This window comes from Artemia sp. Qi Xiang Cuo, chromosome 18 (genome assembly GCF_049724085.1).
Source record: "Artemia sp. Qi Xiang Cuo chromosome 18, ASM4972408v1, whole genome shotgun sequence".
In the NCBI taxonomy this organism is placed as follows: domain Eukaryota; kingdom Metazoa; phylum Arthropoda; class Branchiopoda; order Anostraca; family Artemiidae; genus Artemia; species Artemia sp. Qi Xiang Cuo.
The window spans coordinates 30,793,234-30,809,619 of NC_142811.1; the positions used below are offsets into that span (position 1 = coordinate 30,793,234).

At 35.0% G+C, this 16,386-nt stretch overlaps 2 protein-coding genes across 7 annotated transcripts in view; both read right to left on the reverse strand.

Moving 5' to 3' along the window:
• CASK (peripheral plasma membrane protein CASK) overlaps positions 1-1,525 on the reverse strand; it is a 304,568-nt gene extending 303,043 nt beyond the window's left edge. For 5 of the 6 annotated variants that reach the window (XM_089104335.1, XM_089104334.1, XM_089104333.1 and 2 more), the window contains exon 1: positions 1,359-1,517. The gene's annotated coding sequence lies outside the window, so the exon portion shown is untranslated. Of the gene's footprint in view, positions 1-1,358 lie in introns of all 6 variants that reach the window. The other variant, XM_089104332.1, reaches the window with a different exon arrangement.
• A 3,938-nt stretch (positions 1,526-5,463) lies between these two features.
• LOC148941408 (apolipoprotein D-like) overlaps positions 5,464-16,386 on the reverse strand; it is a 127,757-nt gene continuing 116,834 nt past the window's right edge. The window contains exon 5 of the mRNA XM_089104419.1: positions 5,464-5,779. Within this exon, the coding sequence (XP_088960545.1) occupies positions 5,643-5,779 (137 nt within the window). The 3' untranslated portion in view covers positions 5,464-5,642. The remainder of the gene's footprint in view (positions 5,780-16,386) is intronic.

The window sequence follows — 16,386 nt, forward strand, 5'->3', positions numbered from 1 at the left end:
TGGTATATAGGGGTGGGAGTAAAATTCATTTCTGACAAAAATGATTATTATATTTGGAAAGAGCATAAAAAAGGCATTGAGTAGTATTTTCACTTTATTTGTAAGTCAATAATATGATTTGTTAAAAATTTACCCAGTGAAGTGGAGGCAAGGCCTTTTGGAGACTTGTTTGTGGTGTCAAGGGATACCTAGGGTAAGACACCCAGTAGTTAGCCACCAGCCTATTCTCAGACAGAATCTTTTATGCTATTTTAATAACTAATTTACAATGAGCCGTTTGTATGTCCAAGTTTAGGCAGAATTGTCACTTGTTAGTAGATTCAAAAATAGGAGGCGCTGTACAAGTGAAACTATTTGAATTAGTAACCTACTTGTTCAGAAATTCTTCAGAAATTTTTTGATACAAAAATTAAGTTTCTAGGTGGTATAATACAGTAGCTAGAGTAGTTTAAATGTCAAAAAGTTTTCAAAGTGATTAAAGTGTCCGACTACTGGGTGTCTTACCCTATTGAAATTTTCACAAAACAACATTTGGTAAATATTTACCAATTCATATTATTGAGTTACAACTAAAGTGAATGTACCACTTGATGCCTTTTTTTATGCTCTTTACAAATAGGCCTACAAAAATCATTTTGGTCAGAAATGAATTTTAGCCCCCACCTCTATATATACCAATTCAGGGTATATATTTGCACATTAGAGGTGTGGGGGGGAGTTCAAACTTACCTCTCATTTATATCAGAAATAAAATTATTCCCATCCCCCTAATGTGCAAATATATACCCTGAACTTGTATATATAGGGGTGGGAGCTAAAATTCATTTCCTACAAAAATGATTATTGTATTTATAAAAAGCATAAAAAATGGCAATGAGTGGTAGCCTATATTCACTTTAGTTGTAACTCAATAATATGATTTGGTAAATATTTACCCAACATTTTACCTTAATCTTCAGTTATCAGTTTCTTTTTCTCTGGCTTTAGTTCTGAAAATGCAATTCCTATTATTTGAGTAGAATCTCAAGCCATACAAATATTTTTTTTTTTTTAGATTTAAAACCTTTGTATTTGCAAATCTTTAAAACCTTATACATTGGAAATTGAGCGAAGTTGTGAAGCTGAAAACAATTTTGTTTTACTTCATTTAAGAAAAAGATCTATTTTGCAAGGTTTCACTTTTGTAACATATATATTTTTAAAGGTCAGGACCTTCTAGAGGGAGAAGGAGTGGAGGTAGGTACATCAAAATACCTTCCCAGGACATAATTTAGCCTGTAGACCCATCCCTGAAAGTTTCATTTTCCTAACCTAACCCCTTTCCAAGATAGCCAAAAGTAGCTAAAGTAGAATTTTACCCTGATCTTGAAGGGGTTTCTTGCTTCGAGGAAGTTAAGCCTCAGGTACCACCCTTGGTAGCATCTAAAATTTCATTCTAGCTTTGTTGAGCCACATTTACTTGAGTAAGCAGAAGATATTGCTTCAAATGTTTCAAATTTAAGGGGTTTTTCCCTGGATAACCTGAAGATTTATCTTCTTTTTCTTTATTGATAATGAAAATGACAATTGGTTGGTGCGGTAGACAAAAATTATCCGAGTTCTCTTTTCGAAAAATCACTGAAAAACACCAGAAAACAAATTAATGGTGATATACATTAGTACACTACATTCATTGGTTCGTAATTTGGTTTATTGAAATTTTACCTATCACATTTTCATTTCCATAAGCTCCGTAACGTAAGCTTTTTTACATTATTCAACTTTCAAAAATAAAAATGAAGAAGCGATTTGTATGATAGTCAATATTAGATCTAGAGACATGGAAGGTACGAGGAAACAAATACAATTATTGTCCCTTGGATTGTACAAAAAAGGCATTGCCTTAACAAAGTCTATTATCCAATAGTCAAATTCATTTATGGCCAATTTAAATCACTTTTCCTCTAAGTTGGTTACGTTATGCATGTTATGTTGAAAACCTACGCCAGGGCAACACCTCAACGGCAGAAGATTGGTATAAGGTGAATTGACACCTTTTTTCTTTCGAGAAATTCACTAGCCTTTGAAGTCCCTTGGTCTTTATTGGGGTATCTATCCGACTAGGTGTCTTTTTCAAGGTTGAAATTCAGCAAAATGAGCCATGGACCAGACTAGCCCTGTAAGCTATTTTTGGCAAATTCAAGGACCATTGAAGCTGACACGGTGGCACACTGCAGTGTACGTCGTCTTAGAAGTAAGTTTTACCAGTTCCAAAATTTAGTTAAATCCCTCAAAACGCCTATTACGTGCCAACTGAGATCAGTTTCAACCACAAAAAGAAAATTTTTATCAAAGCAAGTAAAGCAATCCAGGGTTCAGGATGGGAAAAAATTCGCCATCAAACTTCAACATGCTTTAGCAAAGAATTGGTGGAGAAATCTCAAAGAATTTTTACCATCGTCTAAAGGAATTTTAATCCCTTCCCAAAAAACCAACAAACAGGCTCTTGAATCTGGACCACAGCTGTAAATAAGTTCCCGTTTCCCCTGACTGAGCCAATGCAATCCTTGATCATGGGAAATATTCCGCTGCTAAAATCATTCGCATTCTGCAATGAATCGATCTGACTAAATCCACAGGTCATGACAGAATACTTAAAGTTATCCTGAAGTTCTGCAGTGCCGAATCAGCTGGACCATTGTTATCACTTTTCCGGTTGTGTTTTGCTCTGGAACCTTTTCACACACGTGGAAATCCACCCATATCATTCCTACAACTAAGGCAAATAAAGATCCAATGATTTTGAACTCAAACAGGCCTATTTTAAGAATAAGAATTTTAGTGATATTCGAGTGGCCTATTTCCGTTTTTGTAACTATCTTCTCTCTCTTCCTCTTTGGCATAGGAATCGAAAAATAATAAATAAGTTTTACCTTCCTAATATTACTGAGAAGCTGACTGGTTTGCCCGAAAGACTTTCGGGAACCGCGTATAGGCATTTGTCACCTCACCATGGTCTGATCCGTTTGTTTTATTAATTTTTATTTATTTAATGTTTTTGTTGTTTCATTGTTACTGGTGATTTATTGTTTGTGTCTGTTGTTTTTTTTTTCGTACTCCACTATTTATCTTGTGATGTAAGTGGGTTATAAATAAATATATATATATATATATTAGCCTCCACTTCTGCATTGTGAGACTTCAGAAAAGTATTTCCAATCATACACTATATTCATTAACTAATGTAAAATGATGTTTTAGGCGACCATCAATATGGATTCAGCCTGAAATCTTAAACGCTTGACAACCTAGTTGGCCAGCTTTAGGAGTGTGACGAACTTCAAACAGCCGGATATGAAACCAGGCCCCTCTAATTTGAAATCGTCATGTTTTTTTACAGAGCCTGACTGATTAGGAGGTTACGTTCAAAGATAGTAGATATTTTTGTATTTGGCTGAGAAATTATGATAATATTAAGCGATGGAGGTAATCTCAATTGAGCAGAGGAACGTCTGCCTTATTTGTTCATAGAGATGTTTTTACTTTAGGAATAGTAGACCGTGCTCAAGTTTTGCTCCCAGCGGTCTAAGATGTCTAGCTTCTAGAATACCTACCAACACAAGTTTTCTCTTAGAACTGAGCCTAAATCCTAGTCATCAAAAATAGGGAAGTTATGAGGTTATCCGAAAACTAGTTAGTCAATTTACCTGGGGTAGTGAGGGAGAACAAATCGCTCTCAAGGATTATAGAAAGGCCACTGAAAAAATAAAACAAACCTATAGAGAAGGGGATTGAGTCGTTTGAATTGTATCAATTAGAAATAATTCTGAAACGCTGTAAATACACGGGTGATGCGGAAGATATAGCTTTCAAGGCTTATAATTAGGTCGTTAGGAAGCTTAATAAGTCTCAGTTGGAAGTTGTTGGCAAGCTATATTCACTGACACAAGCACCATCTAGACCAAGAAAATTTTTCACCTGTAACTTATACACAATTTTCAAAGAGAAAGTTTTACAAATGCTTCTACCTCTCCTAAAGGGAAAGGCAGAAACCTTCTGGCTTAGCAAATATTTGAAAATTATTTATGGCTCAGACACACCAATTGTTTATTCCTTTCCTTCTACCCCAAAACAAAATTTCAAATCCTCTTGCTTATAGCCCCAGCTATTCCCAAGATATTGCAGCTTTGCCACTTTGATGACCTAACAAAAGCGTTTTGTTTTACTTCGTTTTTAACAGTACATAGATGAATTCCATTGGGGTTTTTATGGCAAGAACGTTCGGTGGATAAGAGATAAAAATTACTTAGGTTTTCTCCCTCCACCAACATGATATTTATGGTCGTCTTGTCTCCTCTCCATTCCAATTAGTGTTCTTTTAAAACATTTTTTTCTATTTTTCTTCTTTATTAGGGCCCTTTAGCCCAAGGACTTGCAGATATAAGTTTTGAGCCGATCAAGCAAAAAATATTTTGAGCCCTTTTTCGGGTCCCGTTTTTTGAAGGGGGCGTGCCTCGGAACATTCTTTGTAAATTAGGGTCTTCTTGACCCAAGGACTCGTGGCAGGAAGTTCCAGTCCAATTAGGGAAAGAAGCCTTTCGCTCATTTCCATGCCCCTGCCACCTTCTTCCACAAAAAATTGTTTTTTTCGGATCCAAAGAACGATCCACTTAAGCTACAAGCCAATCACATATCCAACAGCAAACAGCATCAAACTGATTCTTAAACAATTGGCAGTTTAAATTATTTGCGGTCATTGCCTTGAGGGACTTTAGGGGTCACTTAATCATTGAATGCATATTTTTTTTAGAATTTTAACTATTTTGAAAAGAATGGCTGTCACAAAATTTTACCTGGATATCACGGGGGGGGGGGGGTTACGGGCATAAAGAAGGATATAGGCTGAGACTGGTTGCCCTCCAATTACATTTTACTTTTAAAATAGGGACTAGAATGTTCAATTTCTAATTGAATGAGCCCCCTCCAAAATTTTCCCCAACGCCCCTTCACTACCCTGTGATTGGAGAAAAAATAGCACACTGAAAACTTATGGCTTTTCCCTTAGGCGATACTAATGTGTCACCTCATCGGATAAAATATCCATACTAATTTTGTTGGAACAAAGGCTATTAGAGATACGCAATCCAATGTATAAGAGCCAGTAAGGAGAAGGCCTTTTTTGAAAAATTACCCAGGATATAAGATTCGAGACGGGGAGGGGACAAGACGTGCTTATAGAACTCTGTCAAGACGAGATACATTTATTTGCTAAAAAAAAAGAAAAAAAAAGATACACTAACAACACTAGCAACACACATTCTTCTGAATGACATTTAAGACTTCAATAAGATAAACTCGAATTGAGTAGGACAGATTTGGAAGTTCCACACCTTGAACATTCCAGGACTCTCTTGTCCTCAACGCAACCCCAAATGGTGTTAGATCAAAGTAATATTACATTCATTCAATAAAAGATTTATTCGCAGTAAAAAAAAACTATACACTAACAAGACTAGTAACATATAGTCTTCTAATATGATATTCAAGACTTCTGTAAGATAAAATCAACTTGGGCGATACATTTGTTGAACAGTTAAAGTAATATGAGCTTGAAACTTATAAATATTTATAAAATAAAAAATAGAATCAAAATAACGGTGACTCTAGGTCTGTCTACAATTTTTTTGTTCTACCTTCTTGATTCTTTTCCTCTTAATACCGTTTGATTCAGCGATCTTGAGTGCGTTTTCTGTTACTTTCAAGCTTGGGAACTGATCCCGAGTCAAAATCCAAAGAAGCTCTAAAATAGAAAGTTGAGTAAAATTATATTAAAAAGAAAATAACAAGAACAACCTCCGATGGCTCAATATGTGCTTTCTACAAGGACCATACAAAAGAACACATAAAATAAAAAGCCTTTTGTAAAGAGATCGGAACCCTGATAGATTCAAAATCCTAAAAGTTAGATATGGATAAAAATCCGACAACTATTAAGCAAGTGGCAGTCCCGTTGAGAAAAGATGAAACTAATATTTTAAGAATAAGCAAGAAATTGAAGGGAAAATTATTAGTGGAAATAAGGACATATATATGAGTGATGATGCGCTACTAGGATTGCGAGTTTTAGAAAACATCAGTGTGAACGAGAATATAAACCTCAAGAAACCGGTGTGGCAGCTTGGGTGACATATCGATTCCGCCTTTATCAAGTTTTAATAGACAAGGCAGAAAATTTGCTTTCTCGGTGGATGACCCTATTCCTTTTGGGTGTTACAAGTTAGTGTTTTGGTTTTTTGTTTTTATTTTCGGGATATAAAAAGATTTTTTTTGTATTTTCCTGGTGTCTTTTCCTTTGTTTTTGTTATTATGAGTAAAGGATCAAAAATAGTTTCATTTAGTTGTAATATTTTGTTCGGGACGGCTATTCCACGGATGGTTTGCTGTTTTTGAATGATTGTATCATGGCTTACAAGGCTATTATGCCCAATTTTTTTGAAAGTGAAATAATGAATATGATTGTAATGTTAATTGTTTTGTATTTTTATTTAGGTGTTGTTACGTATTGCAATGGCACGCACCTTTTGGATTGCGAACAAAGTATGATATTTTTTCTGGTTCTCCCATTATTCAAGTCCATCAACAAGGTATGTTTTTTGATAATGGTTAAATTTTGATTGGTATTTATTAAGGGAACCTGAGAGTAATTCAATCACTCTTCGGGATTTAAGAGGTGAAGTTCTTCATCAAGATTATAATTCTATTAGTGCTAGTGAGCAATATTTGAAAGCCACTTATGAGTTTCCTCCAGATCTGCCGTGATGTTATATGCGCCGTGTGCCGTTATGTTATGTTTCTGTTCTTCATTTAATTCCAAGGGCATTGACACTCTCACGTGAAAGCGAACCGTAGGTTATGGCACTTACTAAAACTAAGTTTAAATGATCATAATTTACTCCTGTTAGATATTGCAAAGTTAGTGATGAAAAATAGCAATGGTGGTTTAGTGGCTTATGTAAAGAATGATCTATGTACTACAATTAGACGGATTTTTTTTCTAATTTTTCTCTCTCTCTCAAGTAGTTCTATATATTTTATATGTTTTATGTACTTTTTTTGTTCTGTTGTGAAATGGAAACCCGGATGCACTGATGTAAGTGGATGTAAGTTTTTTAGGAGTGGCAATACAAGCCCAGGCTACCGGGCTTCATGCTTTTTTGTGAATAAATTAAATCTCCATTGAAAAAAAGCACGAGGTAATATTCTTCACTCGTTAGTGCTACAGTTGTCCTGTAATGAATTTAAACCTTTTGTTGTAGGATTTATAGGTTTTAAGCAGGAAATGCTATGGAATTTATTAGTTTACAGGAAGGGCAATTGAATATGATACCTGTCTCTAATCAGACATGTTTCGTATGTGGTGACTTTAATTTGAATTTGCGACACCTAGATTTCAACCAGCTAGATCAAGAGTTTCTTGATTTGATGATAAGTAGGGGGTCTAAAGTCAGCTATAAACATATATACCCGTGTGACAACGAATAGTTCTTCAATACTGGATACTATCTTTGTGAATTTTGATTATGAACACCCTTCAGTTATATTAAATGATACTTCTGACCATTTTGGAGTAATGATTATAGTAGGTCAGACAAGATTGATAAATAGTGGGGATGCACGAGCTAAAGTGTCCAAACGTGTAGTTGGATCAGAAGTGATGATAAGGTATAAACAGAAGCTTGAAAACTCTGATTTTAGTTTTTTGAAGGATGAAAGAGATGGTAAGTTTTACAGATGGTATTCTGAAGTAGTTGGTCTTCTCCAAGTGTGTGTTAGGATTAAGGAGAAAGGTTGAGGTGGTTAGGGCATGTTGTACGGATGAAGGATGACAGATTGCCGAAGATTGTTCTTTTCGGCCAACCCTTTAGAGTTAAACGGAAAGCAGGTCGTCCTCATCTTGGATGGAAGGACGTCATAAAAAAAGATTTAAAGGAAACTGGAGCTTACTGGGCGGGTTTATAAAGGGAGGCTTTGAATGAATTGGGGTGGAGGAGGATCGTGCGTAGCTGTGTTGGCGTTAGGCGGCTTGTTGCTGCGGTGAGTTGTTAGTAGTAGTAGTAGTAGTAGGTGGGAAGATATGGTGTGCCGAAAAAACTTTGGGTCACGAAAAGTTTGTTATTATCTATGATAAATAGAAACCAGATGTTTTCAGACTTGTTCAGAAAAAAGGTGTGATTGAGGAAGATTATAAGTCTTAATATACTTAATTGTTTGTAAAGAAAGTCTAAGACTGAGTATTTTGCATTTCAGTTTAAAGAGACAGAGGGAAATCCTGGAAAAACATAGAGCTTAATTAAACCTGTGATTAAACCAGATCAGTCTTATGCGGGTGAAATTACTCTGGGCAGCGTGAATATCGAATTCGTTTGTGAACATTTCTCTATTGTTGGATCTAAAACTGGATCGAGTTTCTCGTCCGAGAAAGATGATGGTGCGCTTATGCAGTTCCTTTCTGAAGAATGTGATGCTTCAGCACGCCCCAAAGGGAACCTCCACGAACATTTGACACTGATCGCTCCAATGATCCTGATATACGACAGGCATTCTGCTTGGAGTTTTCCTACCGCTTTGAAGCTCTCAAAGTGTAAGCAACTGACGAGCAAACCCAAAATTTGGATGAAGAGTGGCTGACCATACGCAATACAATACACGAGGCTGCAAAAGCTACGATAGGATACCGCAAAAGACCATCCAAAAAATGCAAGTCAACAAGCACAATTCAGCTGGAGCATAAGCAACAGATATCAGACAGAAAATTGGAGTTGTTCAAACTACCTAAAACGTCTTCGTTGTACACCGGGCCCCAGTGCAGCTGGCTTGTATATATTGATTATCATTGTCGCTTGTCTTCTAACCGTAAACAATTTGAACCTCTTCTTGATGTCATGGCGTCAGCATAGGCTCGATACAACCACCTTTTGGTAAAACATAAATTCTGCCTTAAAGTTGTAAGCTTTTTAGATCGGTTTTTGTGGCCAGAAATGTGAATATTCCACTTTTAAGAAGAAAAAAAAATGAAGTTACGTAGCCGATTTTGAAGCCAGGCTATGGCACTCGGTGTACGGCAAGCTTGTATATATTGATTCTCGTTGGGTTTAAAATTGTGATGGCATTTCTCTAGTGGCGCAATATGTCTTTCTTCTTCACTTTCATTTTTGACTCGTTCTGATTTTCGATGTCGTTACTTTTCTAAAAGCCCAATTCTTTGTTCTTCACTTCATTTTTGACACGTTCTGATACACTTTTGTTTATTGACTATTTTTATTTCTTTCTATCGCTTATCTTCGAACCGAATATTTCATTGTTCTTTATTTTGTTTTTGACTTGTTTTAATTGTCGCTGACGCAAGCATTCCTGCTTAAAACGCCTTTCGTAAATAGAATCATTACACTTGATATTTTATGCTTAGCTATGTTCTTTTTTATTTTGCATAAATCATTTATATAAAAACAATACAATCACTCCTGGGGAGGAAAGAGATGACGTAATCTATTCTCTTAAAATGTTTTCATAAATATGACGTCACTCGTAAGATTTTTTCTTCTTCCAAAATTAAAGTCAAAACGAATGTTCTCAAACTCGTGATCAATATAGATACAATTTGTAGGCCTTATATGAGTTCAGTACATCCTTCCTGCTTATCCCTTACAGGCGCTGAAATAAAATGTCCCTCATCCACTTACAATGTTCTGAAATATAAAAATTCCGCAACAGCATAATTATCGCGTTTTCTTTAGCTTTTTTTTTTCAAAATATTTAGATAGCCATTTTATTCAACGTAGTTGAAATTTTTGGAAATTAAGTCTTTTTTTAAGCGTTTTCTTTAGCTTTAAGTAACATTTACACTTGCTATTAGATGTAGTGAGTTGCTGTTTTGGTTCCATGCATTTTCTTTAACTGATCAGAGTCATTTGTCATCTTTTATAGTTATTCATGTGTCCTAGATAATAAAAATTAATTCCTCCTTCCTATTTATTAGTCATAGATTTACAAGTGCTAAATTAACGCGTTCCTTCATACCATTTTAAGTTTGTGTTTTATTAAATCCGCAATATCTAATCATCGTACTGAGGACATCTTTCCCGATTTACAAGACCCCATTAGACCCCAGTAGAAAGGGGGGTCCGACTCGTGACAGAACCACGTGGTTTATGGTTTTCTCACTGAAAATGAAAAAATATAATCTTTCTCACTTGAAAAAACATGAATTTTCTCATTGTTATGGATGTTTTATTTGACGGTTATGTGTGTTGGTCAATTTATTTGATGTTTTTCTCGGATGTCAACAGTAATTTATGTCTGTTTTATGGTTTATGTCAGTGAGAATTTGAAAAACAGGAACTTTCACACTTTGATGGATGTTTTCTGGATGTTTTGAGTCTAACAACTGGGGTACCGGAGTCAATGACCTAAATTTCCAAAGGTTGATTTATTTGATGTTGTTGTTGTTTTGGCCATGTACATGCTCGAGGTGAATGTTATGCCGTCCAGGAATCCTGGAAACAGTTAGATCACACGTGACAGGTGATGTCAAGGTTGATTGATTGTCACGAAAGGGGAATTAATTTGTTGTTTCTAAGGAGAATTATTGATTCAAGAAAGGGGAATTAATTTGTTGTTTCTAAAGGGAATTATTGAATCACGAAAGGGGAATTAATTTGTTGTTTCTAGGGGGAATTATTGATTTAAGAAAGGGGAATTAATTAGTTGGTTCTAAGGGGAAGGTGGGGAAGAGATATATTGATTGCGTAATTGAAGGGAGAGAATTCCCGAGAAATTGATTACGTAATTGGTAGAACCCTATCAGGAGCTAGTGACGGGAATCCATTTATGGGCATTGAATGACGTAATCGACTAGGACAGTTGGATATCTGAGAAATTGATTACATAATAGTACTCTTTGATTGTTCTTAGAACCCTATCAGGAGCTAGTGACGGGAATCCATTTATGGGCATTGAATGACGTAATCGACTAGGACAGTTGGCTATATGAGAAATTGACTACATAATCGTACTCTGTGATTGTTCATAGACACGACGTGGCTTTCTCACAAGGGCTCCGATCCCCCATCCCAACCCCGAAGGAAGTCACCGGTCCCCGAAGGTCCCCCAGGCTTCCAAAGGACCACCCGCCCCCCAAGGGCCCCTCGAACCCCCCCAGGCCCAACCCGGTCCCCAAAGGACCACCCAGTCCCCCAAGGGACCCCGGAACCCCCCAGAGTCCCCTCTCCATTTTTTAAAACTTTTTTAAGGCGGTATTATATCTTTTCAGAGCAAGTTATTTTCTTAATGTCCCTCCTAAACCCATTTTCCAACTTGAAGTACTTATCTTTTTCACCCACAACTATACTCTATAGCTTTTTGGATACTTCAACACCAAGAAATACTTTTCAAAGACCATTTCAGAGCAAGTTACTTTCTTAATGTCCCTCCGAAACCCATTTTCCAACTTGAAGTACTTATCTTTTTCACCCACAACTATACTTTACAGCTTTTTGGATACCTAAACACCAAGAAATACTTTTCAAAGACCATTTCAGAGAAATTTATTTTATTAATGTCCCTCCTAAACCCATTTTCCAACAAGACGTACTGATCATGTTAACACAAAAAGAGATATTACATCTTTTTGGATACCTAAACGTCAAGAAATACTTTTCAAAGACCATTTCAGAGCAAGTTACTCTCTTAATGTCCCTCCAAAACCAAATTCCCAACTTGAAGTACTTATCATCTTCACCCACAACTATACTTTACAGCTTTTTGGATACCTCAACACCATGAAATACTTTGCATAGACCCTACCAGAGTAAGTTACATCTTTTACATTCCTTATAAACGCATTTTACGAATTGAATTACATATCTTTTTCACCTAGATCCATACATTACAGCTTTTTGTATACCTCAGCACCAAGAAATTCTTTTAAAATATCATTTTAGAGCAAGTTCCTTTCTTAATATCCCTCCTAAACCCATTTTTCCAATTTGAAGTACTTATCTTTTTCACCCACAACTAGACTTTACACCTTTTTGGATACCTCAACACCAAGAAATACTTTTCAGAGTTTTAGCTTAGAGTCTTAGCTTAGAGTTTTTGTTTGACTTGAAGTTTAGTTTAGTAATAGTTAAGAGTTTAGAGTTTTAGCTTAGAGACTTAGCTTAGAGTTATAGTTTAGTTTTAGTTAAGAGTTTCGAGTTTTTTAGCTTAGAGTCTTAGCTTAGAGTTTTTGTTAGTGTTCTAGTTTAGTTTAGTTATAGTTAAGAATTTAGAGTTTTAGATTAGAGTCATAGCTTAGAGTTTTCGTTAGAGTTCTAGTTTAGTTTAGTTTTAGTTAAGAGTTTAGAGTTTTAGCTTAGAGTCTTATCTTATAGTTTGTGTTAGAGTTCTAGTTTAGTTATGTTAGGTTAGGGTAAGTAAGGTCTAGTTAGCCTGCGTACGCACGCGTACGTAGGCTAACCAAACCTACCCTAACCTAACATTGCATAACTTAATCTAGCCTACACGAACCTAACCTAACTTAAACATGGAGAGATATTCACTAGCTAACATAAACTAACCTAACTTACCTAACCTAACCTAACTTACCTAACCTGACTTAACCAAACCTAATCTAACCTAACTTAATCTAGTCTAACCTAACCTAACAATACTCGCCGGAAAATCCCCCCCCACGCCTAACCTAACCTAACTATACTCGCCGGAAAATCCCCCCTTGTAGACTTTGTACAAGTTAGATTATTTTAGCTTATCATGAGCTCGCATGATTAGCTAACCTAGGCTAACCTCACTTAAACATGGAGAAACCTTACCTCTAACCTAACCTAATCTAACCTATGGTTTTGGTATTTCTATGCAATATCGTGTAATTTTGTGGTTATGCTAATTTAGACTAAACTTCAACTCTAACTAAATCTCTATGCTAAGATTCTAGGCTAAACCTCTAAGCTATAACTCTTAACTAAAACTAAACTAAACAATAACTCTAACTAAAACTCTAAGCTAAGACTCTAAGCTAAAACTATAAACTCTTAACTATAACTAAACTAAACGAAACTTCAACCCTAACTAAAACTCTACTCTGAGACTTTAAGGTAAAACTCAAAACTCTCAACTAAAACTAAACTAAACTAGAACTCTAAATAAAACTCTAAGCTAATACTTTAAGTTAAAACTCTAAACTCTTAACTATAACTAAACTAAGCTAGAACTCTAACTAAAACTCTAATCTAAGACTCTAAGCTAAAACTCTAAACTCTTAACTATTAGTAAACTAAACTTCAACTCTAACAAAAACTCTAAGGTAAAACACAAAACTCTTAACAAAAAGTAAACTAAACTAGAACTCTAACTGAAACTAAAAGGTAAAACATCAAATTCTTAACTAAAATTAAACTAAACTAGAACTCTAACAAAAACTCAAAGCTAAGACTCTAAGGTAAAACTCTAAACTCTTAACTAAAACTAAACTAAACTAGAACTCTAACAAAAACTATAAGCTAAGACTCTAAGCTAAAACTCGAAAATCTTAACTAAAACTTAACCAAACTATAACTTTAAGTCAGACTCTAAGCTTTGACTCAAAGCTGAAACTCTAAATTCTTAACTATAACTAAACTAAACTTTAACTCTAACTAAAACTCTAAGCTAAGACTCTATGATAAAACTCTAAACTCTTAACTAAGACTAAATTAAACTAGAACTCTAAATAACACTAAGTTAAGACTCTAAGCTAAAAACTCTAAACCCTTAACTAAAACTAAACTAAACTAGAACTATAATTAAAACTATAAGTCTAAGCTAAAACTCTAAACTAAAACTAAACTAAACTAGAACTTCAACAAAAAAATTAAACTAAGACTCTAAGATAAAAACACAAAACTCTTAACTAAAACTAAACTAAAACTCTAAGCTAAGACTCTAATATAAAACACTAACCTCTTAAGTAAAACTAAACTTTAAAGAAAACTCTAAGCTAAGACTCTAAGCTAGAGCTCTAAACTATTAAATATGACTAAACTAAACTGCACCTTTAACAAAAACTCTATGATAAGGCTCTAAGATAAAACTCTAAACTCTTAACTAAAACTAAACTCAACTGGAACTCTAACAAAAACTCTAAGCTAAGACTAAGCTAAAACTCTAAACTCTTAACTAAAACTAAACTAGACTAGAACTCTAATTAAAACTCTAAGTCTAAGCTAAAACTCTAAACTAAACTAGAACTTCAACAAAAAACTCTAAAGTAAGAATATAATATAAAAACTCTAAACTCTTAAATAAAAATAAACTACACTATAACTATAACAAAAAATATAATATAATACTATAATCTAAAAATATAAAATATTAAATAAAACTTAACCAAAATAGAACTCTAAGATAAGTCTCTAATTTAAAACACTAAACTCTTAACTATAACTAAACTAAACTAGAACTCTAACAAAAACTCTAAGCTAAGACTATAAGATAAAACTTTAAACTATTAACTATTATTAAAATAAACTATAACTCTAACACAAACTATAAGATAAGACTCTAAGCTAAAACTCTAAACTCTTAACTATAACTAAACTAAACGAAACTTCAACCCTAACTAAAACTCTAATCTAAGACTTTAAGGTAAAACTCAAAACTCTTAACTAAAACTAAACTACACTAGAACTTTAAATAAAACTCGGAGCCCTTGTGATCGGAGCCCTTGTGAGAAAGCCACGTCGTGTCTATGAACAAGCACAGAGTACGATTATGTAATCAATTTCTCAGATAGCTAACTGTCCTAGTCGATTACGTCATTCAATGCCCATAAATGGATTCCCGTCACTAGCTCTTGATAGGGTTCTACGAACAAGCACAGAGTACGATTATGTAATCAATTTCTCAGATATTCAACTGTCCTAGTCGATTACGTCATTCAATGCCCATAAATGGATTCCCGTCACTAGCTCCTGATAGGGTTCTACCGATTATGTAATCAATTTCTGGGGAATTCTCTCCCTTCGATTACGCAATCAATATATCTCTTCCCCACCTTCCCCTTAGAAACAACAAATTAATTCTATTTTCTTGAATCAATAATTCCCCTTAGAAACAACAAATTAATTCCCCTTTCGTGAATCAATAATTCCCCTTAGAAACAACAAATTAATTCCCTATTCTTGAATCAATAATTCTCCTTAGAAACAAAAAATTAATTCCCCTTTCGTGACAATCAATCAACCTTGACATCACCTGTCACGTGTGATCTAACTGTTTCCAGGATTCCTGGACGGCATAACATTCGCCTCGAGCATGCACTTACCCAAAACAACAACAACAACAGCAAATAAATCAACCTTTGGAAATTTAAGTTATTGACTCCGGTCCCCCCGTTAGACTCAAAACATCCAGAAAACATCCATCAAAGTGAGAAAGTTCCTGTTTTTCAAATTCTCACTGACATAAACCATAAAACAGACATGAATTACTGTTGACATCCGAGAAAAACATCAAATAAATTGACCAACACACATAACCGTCCAAGAAAACATCCATCAAAGTGAGAAAATTCCTGTTTTTTCAAGTGAGAAAAATTCTGTTTTTGCATTCTCAGTGAGAAAACCATAAACCACGTGGTTCTGTCACGAGTCGGACACCCCTTTCTACTGACCCCGACTCCCCCGCTTAGCTTCCTTGGCAATTCCAATGTATTCACCGATCCATACCGTTACTGAGAAGTTCCGGAAAAGTTTTATCCACTCTATTCTGGAGGCCTTTTGTGAATTCAATACATCCTTCCTGCTTATCTAACAGTTTTTGGTACCGAAGTGTAAGTAAGGAGCGACCCGGCTCAATGGTAACCGAAACTATAAAAAACGAAATTTCGGTACCAATAGATACATCAAAAGAATCAGATTTTAGTTCTGATTTCAAATATATAAGTTTCATCAAGTTTAATCTTACCTATCAAAAGTTACCCATACGCGCCTGAGAAAATTTGACTGATTTTCGAAAAAAGGGGGCAAGACCCCCTAAAAGTTATAGAACCTTAATGAAAATCATACTATCATATACAGCGTACTAGATAACCCTTCTTTAATGTTTTCAAGTTCTTATATACAAAAACGTGTAAATTTGCAGTTTCTGCCAGAAGAAAGATCACAGATGCGTGTTTATTTGTTTTTTTTGTTTTTTTTTTCTTTTCCTCAGGGTCATCGTATTGACCAGTGGTCCTAGAATATCGCAGTAGGGATCATTGTAACGGAAATTAAAAGCTCTAGTGCCCTTTTTAAGTGACCAAAAAAATGGAGGGCAACTAGGCCCCCTCCCACGCTCATTTTTTCTCAAAGTCCACCCAATTAAAATTTTGAG